We start from the raw sequence: 8216 nt of genomic DNA, 5'->3' as shown, positions 1-8216 counted from the left end.
TCGACAGCACGACACGAGCCTTCGTACTAGGATTATAAAAAGAATTAGTGGTGCAAATAAATAAATATTTTATTGGAATTGGAAAGAAATCATATATCAGTGATGATTTGTAATGACTCCATCCAAATAAAAATGATTCAATCAGTCAGCAGAATTATGTTTCAGTGCTATCTGACTTGAATTCGAATATGATAGTTTAGGTCAAATTGGTAGAACTTACTAAATAAAGTAGGTGTAATAGAATGAAATGTAATAAACTTATATAGTAATCAGAAGAATAACATCTCTTAAGTGCCCTATTTTGCTTCTATTAGATACAACACAAAAGATTAGAAGAACACATAAAATTAGTCTACTTTTTAAAAAGAGATCTAGTATACCTCTTTTCCAAAAGATTTTTTTATTTATTTAATCAGTAAATAAAACCACTGACATGAAATTGCATGTATCTTTTTTACGTAGTCCTACATTGTTTACACCTTTTTTCAAAACAATCTATTTGGTTTTACCCCAAAAATATACAACCCAAAATTCAGGATTGCATAGTTGTCGAAAACCTTTGTTACCATTATTTGTAAAAAATTTCCATTATCATAGCATTCCTTTTCATCCGTACACCATTGTTACTTTTTAAAGGGCCATAGTAGAAAGAAGAAAAAAACATTTCCTATTATTGTTTTTTGTTGCTTTTAGCAATTAGCACAACGTTCAGCTCACCAAATCACATCACATCATATATATACCACATTGATCATCAAGTTACTTGCACTATCAAAAATCTTTCGTCAAAAAATTAAACTTTCACACGTTGATATATTGAGAACAAATTTTCTTCCACTTTCTCTTTATCATCAAATACCACCTGCTATTTTGGTTTTTGTTTTCACAACATTTATTATTACTTGCATTATTACCTCTCACCCTCATCTTCTTCTTTGATCGTACACTATCACTCGTCTCTTCTGAAAACAAAAATCATTACTTTCCAAAAAAACCTCTCTCCATTTTTTCCGGAAATAATTACTTCTTTTAGGTAAGAAAATCTAGTCTCTTGCCTTTGTGAGATCTCTAACGGAATCATGGCGGCTGTCGATTCAACTGATCGGCGGGACTTCATAGTGAACATCAACGGCCAAGAGAGTGGAGCCGTCGGTGCTACAGGGTCAAGCAGCAATGCTGAGGGAGGTAATATTTGGAAAGAGTCAAGCTATGACTTTTGGGATGGTGAAAAGGGTAAGAATGATAAGAAAGGAGACGACGAAGACGAAGACGGCGGCAGTTTCCATTTCAGGCAGCGGGGAGAGCGGAGGCATTCGTCAGCTGAGTTATCTGATCCGCCGTCGAAGCTAATTGGTCAGTTTCTTCACAAGCAGAGAGCTTCAGGAGATGAGATCTCTTTAGATGTTGAGCTTAACATGGCAGAGCTACAGAGCAACACGCCGCCACGTCCTGCAACTGCTAGCAACACGCCGCGACGTGGCTTAACGACGATTTCTGAATCTTCTTCTCCGGTTAAGACTAAAGTTAAAGCAGACGCAGTAAGACGGAGGCAGAACAGAACATCGCTAGGTGGAAGTAGCGACGAGGAAGGTCGAAACAGAGACGAAGCAGAGGTTTTGAAGTGTGGTTCGAAGAAACCGATGTTGAGTAGGAACAAGACCAAATCAAGATTGCAGGATCCTCCAACACCGACACATCCAGCGATTGACAAGACAGAGATGAAGTCTGGTCGGAGATCCGGGATTTTTAAATCTGGGTTTCTTGGGAAAAGCCCTAAAGCGGGTACTCCGGGTCGGAATGGGTTTGAGGAAGAAGAAGAGGAGGATCCGTTTCTAGACGAGGATTTACCGGAGGAATTCAAAAGGGACAAACTTAGCTTCTGGGTTTTCCTTGAATGGATAAGTCTAGTTCTGATAGTCACAAGTTTGGTCTGTAGCTTAACCATACATAACTTGCAACGCAAGACATGGTGGAAGCTGGATTTGTGGAAATGGGAAGTGACTGTTTTGGTGTTGATATGTGGGAGATTAGTCTCGAGTTGGATAGTGAGAATCATTGTCTTCTTGGTCGAGAAAAACTTCACTTGGAGGAAAAGGGTTTTGTATTTCGTCTACGGAGTGAGAAAATCTGTTCAAAACTGCTTGTGGTTAGGGCTAGTGTTGCTCGCGTGGCATTTCTTGTTCGATAAGAAAGTCGAAAGAGAGACTCGGAGCACTGCTCTTCGGTATGTGACGAGAGTGTTGGTATGTTTGCTTGTGGCTCTTATCATTTGGTTGGTTAAAACAATTCTGGTTAAAGTTTTGGCTTCATCGTTCCACATGAGCACTTACTTTGATCGGATTCAGGAGTCGTTGTTCACTCAATACGTGATTGAAACTCTCTCCGGTCCTCCTTTGATGGAGATTCAGAGAATGGAGGAAGAAGAGCAACAAGTAGCAGAAGATGTTAAGAGCTTAGAGAAATTAGCCGGAGCTAAGCTGCCTCCAGCTCTAAAAGCGACCGTCAAGAGTTTTATGAAAGTCGGGAAAAGTCCGGGACTGAATCGGATTGGTTCTAAGAGAGGAGAAGATGGCGAAGGGATTAGGATTGATCAGTTGAAGAGAATGAACACAAAGAATGTGTCTGCTTGGAACATGAAGAGATTGATGAATATAATACTAAAAGGCGCTATTTCTACTTTGGATCAAAATATGCAGGACACTACTCAGGAGGATGAGGACGCTACGCATATAAGAAGCGAGTACGAAGCTAAATGCGCAGCTAGGAAGATTTTTCACAACGTCACCGAGCCAGGTTCTAGGTATATACCTTGAATTTGATCATATTTCTCAAAGTTCTTGATTTGTTTGGTTTCAGCTCAAAATCTTGATAGGATTTTTCTGGTTTAATTTAGGTACATATATTTGGAAGACTTCTTGCGTTTTCTATGTGAAGAGGAGGCTGAAAGAGCCATGGCTCTCTTTGAAGGAGCTTCAGAGAGCGATAAGATCAGCAAGTCTTGCCTCAAGAATTGGGTGGTAAGTCTCAAATTCAATATATCAATTAAGAATCTTTACATGGAAACAGAGTTATCTAATCTCGCGAGTTCTTTCACAGGTTAAGGCGTTTAGAGAAAGGAGAGCTCTGGCTTTGACCTTAAACGATACAAAAACAGCAGTGGACAGACTTCACCGTATAATCAACGTGGTAATTGGCATTATAATCATAATCATCTGGCTTCTTATACTAGGAATCGCCACAACCAGATTCTTGCTAGTCTTAAGCTCTCAGCTCCTTCTAGTAGCCTTTGTATTTGGAAACTCCTGCAAAACCATCTTCGAAGCCATCATTTTCCTTTTTGTTATGCACCCATTTGATGTCGGTGACCGATGTGAAATCGACGGTGTTCAGGTTTGTTCCCTATTATACAACAATTTTTTGTTTCTTATAATAATATGGTGACCTTGTTCTGATATTTTTTTCTTGTTTATATACCAGTTGGTAGTGGAGGAGATGAACATATTGACGACTGTTTTCTTGCGATATGATAATCAAAAGATCATATATCCGAATAGTGTCCTCGGCACAAAACCTATAGCTAACTATTACCGAAGTCCCGATATGGGAGACGCGGTTGAATTCTGTGTTCATATAGCAACTCCTCCTGAAAAGATCACTGCCATTAAACAGAGAATACTAAGGTTCGTCGTTAAACCCTAAATCTGACCGATATACTAGGTTAAGTCTCTTGAAAGTGAAGTCTAAACTATATTCTTATGTTTTGATGCAGTTACGTAGACAACAAGAAGGATTATTGGTATCCTGCACCTATGATTGTGTTCCTAAGCATGGATGACTTGAATAGTGTGAAGATAGCGGTGTGGTTGACACATAGAATGAATCATCAAGACATGGGAGAGAGGTATATAAGAAGAGGTCTATTACTAGAGGAAGTGGGAAAAACTTGTAGAGAGCTAGATATCGAGTATCGCTTATATCCTCTTAACATTAATGTTCGAAGTCTCCCTCCTACGGCTAATCCAACTTCTTCAGACCGCATTCCTCCTTCATGGATGCAACAACGCGGTCCTTGAATTTGAAAGATTCTAGAGAAACAGAGAAATGCATTTTTCGTTGCGTTATGGGAAAGAAGATTATGATTGTTAATGGTGTATATAATATGTATGAGTGGTTTTGTAAAAGTTGAAGTAAGTTAGTTTGTGGTAATTTAAGCAATAAGTAGTCATTGTTGTAGCTAAGTTATTGGCCTTGAGACATTTTATGATGTTGTTCTACTAAATCGAGGAAATGAAAGCGCAATTGTACAAACATTATTAACTATAACTCTATAAGTCTATAACTAATTAATCCAATAAAAAGTACTGTAAAATATAATAGGTCAAAAAATATTTAGTTATGTATAGAAAGTTGAAAGTTGAAAACCTCACATTAATAAAAAAAAAATTTCTTCTTCTAAAATATCACTGAAAATGATAAAATGATTTTATTATAATTTTTGCAAATTACTCGAGTTTTAACTAAGCATATACTCCCATATTTTTAAAAAGAAGAATATATAATTTATAAATGGAATTGATGAGAAGGAAATGAAATTGAAGTTTTTCGTAACGTCAAAACACATTGAGATTATGATAAATAGTTTAGATTAAAGTGTTTTGAGAGATTTGTTATTCTTCGACCATCTTGTTAGCTAGGTCAATATACCCTTAAATATGTATTTGACAATGTAGTTAACTAGTTATCATTTACCATTAACAGGATTCATATTTATAAATTAAACATTATCTTAACATCTTAATTTTGAATACTATAAGTCTATAATTAACAAAAAGAAAGAATATTGGATTAATTGAGATCGGATCACTAATCAGATCTATCCAACCGCGCCAAAAACCGCGTTTACAACGAAACCGGGATAAATTCGGATCCAAAACCGGATTTTGGTTTCTCCTCCATCGGTTTAACCCACCCGAACCCCTAAATGCGGGTCTTTAAAACCCAAATCGTCCATCGGATCTGATATTCTTCGATCCAGCTTCTTCCACCCGTAACCCTTAAAAGAGCTCCTCGGATCCTCCGATTCTAGTCTCCAAAGATTCTGACGGCTTTGCTTTTTTCTCTTATAAACAAAGGTGTCCAAATTTCAAACTTTCTTGCTATTGCTCTGTTCTTCTTTCACTCTCTCGGCTAATTTCTTGATATCAAAAGCTTGCTCGCAAAATTCATAAGGGTTTTGTTTGTTTCTAGTGTATGACTAATTTCATCCTAAAGTTTGTACCTTTGATTGATTTCATTGAATTTTGTGTGGTGGTTTTTATTGTTGAATAATGTGGCGCATCCTGGTTTTATGATTTGATGATCTCTGTTGCAATGGTGATTTTTTTTTGGTTTTGATCAAAGCTATGACTGTGTAATGCTGATGGTGATGCTTTGGGATGATCTTTGTAACGCTCATGCCATTCTAATTGTGTAAATTAGTCTCAAGTTTGTTGCTTTGATCAATGAATGTGGTGCATTCATCAAGTAGGCTTTCGTCTTACTGAACTTGGTTTTGATGCTGATGGTGTGATGCTCTAGGATAATCACAGAACTCTCACGCCATTGTAATTGTGTAAAAAAACTGATCTTTTTGTTTCAGTCTAATTGTGTTGTTTAAATCAATGAATAGGGATTTTGGTGTAGCAGGGATACAAGTTTTGTATGATGGATGAATCAAATGAGATAATCTTGCAGAAATCAAAGAGGTTGACATCTGTTGTCTGGAATTACTTTGAGAGAGTGAGAAAGGCTGATGTGTGCTATGCTGTTTGCATTCAGTGTAATAAAAAACTCAGTGGTTCGAGCAACAGCGGAACAACTCATCTTCGGAACCATCTTATGCGGTGTCTCAAAAGAACTAATCACGACATGTCTCAGTTGCTGACACCTAAAAGAAGGAAAAAAGAGAATCCAGTTACTGTTGCTACTATCAATTTTGATGACGGTCAAGCGAAAGAAGAGTATCTTAGACCTAAGTTTGATCAGGACCAACGAAGGGACGAGGTGGTTCTAAGCCGAGGAAGTGGTGGAAGGTTTAGTCAAGAAAGGAGTCAGGTTGATCTTGCACGTATGATTATTTTGCACAATTATCCGTTAGCCATGGTTGATCATGTTGGATTCAAAGTTTTTGCTAGGAATCTTCAGCCGTTGTTTGAAGCTGTGCCAAATAGCACAATTGAGGATTCATGTATGGAGATTTACATTAGGGAGAAGCAGAGAGTGCAGCACACTTTGAATCATTTATACGGTAAAGTCAATCTTTCGGTGGAGATGTGGTCTTCCCGGGATAATTCTAACTATGTGTGTTTGGCCTCTAATTATATCGATGAGGAGTGGAGGCTACATAGGAATGTTCTAAACTTTATCACCTTGGATCCTTCTCATACTGAAGATATGCTCTCGGAAGTGATCATCAGATGTTTGATTGAATGGAGTCTTGAGAACAAGCTTTTCGCTGTTACGTTCGACAGTGTTTCTGTTAATGAAGAGATTGTCCTGCGAATTAAAGACCATATGTCTCAGAGCAGCCAGATATTAATCAACGGGCAGTTATTTGAGTTGAAATCTGCCGCTCATCTTCTGAATTCTCTTGTCGAAGATTGCTTGGAGGCTATGAGAGATGTGATCCAAAAGATTCGAGGAAGTGTGAGATATGTCAAGAGCTCGCAATCAACACAAGTAAGGTTCAACGAAATTGCTCAACTCGCCGGAATCAACTCCCAGAAGATCTTGGTTCTTGATTCTATTGTTAACTCGAACTCTACGTTCGTGATGCTTGAAACCGTATTGGAGTACAAGGGTGCGTTTTGCCATCTGCGTGATCACGATCACAGCTTTGATTCATCTCTAACCGACGAGGAGTGGGAATGGACAAGATACGTTACTGGTTATCTTAAACTTGTATTCGATATTGCCTCTGACTTTTCAGCAAACAAATGTCCTACAGCAAATGTATACTTTGCTGAGATGTGTGATATCCACATCCAGTTGGTCGAGTGGTGCAAGAACCAGGACAACTTCTTGAGTTCTCTCGCAGCAAATATGAAGGCTAAATTCGATGAGTATTGGAACAAATGCAGCCTTGTTTTAGCAATCGCTGCGATATTGGATCCGCGATTCAAGATGAAGTTGGTAGAGTATTACTACTCTAAGATCTATGGCAGTACCGCTCTGGATCGTATCAAGGAAGTGTCGAATGGTGTCAAGGAGCTTCTTGATGCATATTCGATGTGCTCAGCCATTGTCGGTGAAGATTCCTTCTCTGGATCCGGTTTAGGTAGAGCTAGTATGGACACTAGAGACAGACTGAAAGGGTTCGACAAGTTTCTTCACGAGACTTCTCAGAACCAAAACACAACAACGGATTTGGACAAGTACTTGTCTGAACCGATCTTTCCCCGTAGTGGCGAGTTCAACATTCTGAATTACTGGAAGGTCCATACACCAAGATACCCTATCCTCTCTTTGTTGGCCCGTGACATTTTGGGTACGCCGATGTCAATCTGTGCGCCTGATTCAACCTTCAACTCTGGGACACCGGTGATCTCTGATAGTCAGAGTTCCTTGAACCCTGATATCAGACAGGCTTTGTTCTGTGCACATGACTGGTTGTCTACAGAAACAGAGGGTACAATCTCAAACTCTATTTAAGTCTTCTTCTCCTTTATAAGAATTCAAAAGCCAATCAATCATCAACTCCTACTGACTTAAATCTCTTATAACGAGCCAAGAAATTCTACCATTGTCTAGACAATACCCTCAAACTCTGTGAAGAGAAGAACAAAATACAAGGTATTGAGGTCTTTGCGTTCCTCACTTCCACCGTTTTCTTCATCATTCTAAGTGAATAAATTTTTATTTTCCTCGATACACATTAACTTTACTAGTTTTGAATTGTGGTAGGATGAAAAGATCATGGAATGTCACTCGTAGTTCTCTAAGGTGGTGAAACTGAAGAGAAAGCCAAATGCTTTTAGATGGTCGTGTTGCGTAGATGGAACAGAAAGTACAGAAGTTTAATTTATTTATGCATTTGAGTTTGCTGTTTGTAACAAATAGAATCCTCAAGTTTAAAGCAAAGGGAAATAAGTTAAAGTCAATTTTGTTTCTTCTTTTTCTATATCTTGCTTAACATGAAAACAAAACAGGGATTATAGAATAGGAGTAGGAGGAACCAA

General features: G+C 38.3%; 1 protein-coding gene and 1 pseudogene across 3 annotated transcripts; both read left to right on the top strand.

Moving 5' to 3' along the window:
- The first annotated feature begins 761 nt into the window (after positions 1–761).
- On the top strand, positions 762–4352 carry MSL5 (mechanosensitive channel of small conductance-like 5). 2 transcript variants are annotated; one of them, NM_001202966.1, is made up of 6 exons: positions 762–2224; positions 2324–2800; positions 2894–3017; positions 3103–3390; positions 3478–3680; positions 3770–4306. In NM_001202966.1, exons 1-6 carry the CDS (start codon positions 1080–1082, stop codon positions 4071–4073), a joined length of 2541 nt encoding a protein of 846 aa, NP_001189895.1. In that variant the 5' UTR covers positions 762–1079; the 3' UTR covers positions 4074–4306. The 2 variants fall into 2 exon arrangements, with proteins under 2 accessions (NP_001189895.1, NP_188099.2); NM_112342.4 differs by having other exon boundaries at positions 775–2800; positions 3097–3390; positions 3770–4352.
- A 669-nt stretch (positions 4353–5021) lies between these two features.
- On the top strand, positions 5022–8136 carry AT3G14800 (annotated as a pseudogene; the record flags this gene model as incomplete). The annotated part of the gene is made up of 1 exon: positions 5022–8136.
- Between the last annotated feature and the right edge of the window lie 80 nt (positions 8137–8216).

Source organism: Arabidopsis thaliana, chromosome 3, assembly GCF_000001735.4.
Source record: "Arabidopsis thaliana chromosome 3, partial sequence".
Taxonomy (NCBI): Eukaryota; Viridiplantae; Streptophyta; class Magnoliopsida; order Brassicales; family Brassicaceae; genus Arabidopsis; species Arabidopsis thaliana.
This window is presented reverse-complemented; position numbering and strand designations above follow the sequence as displayed.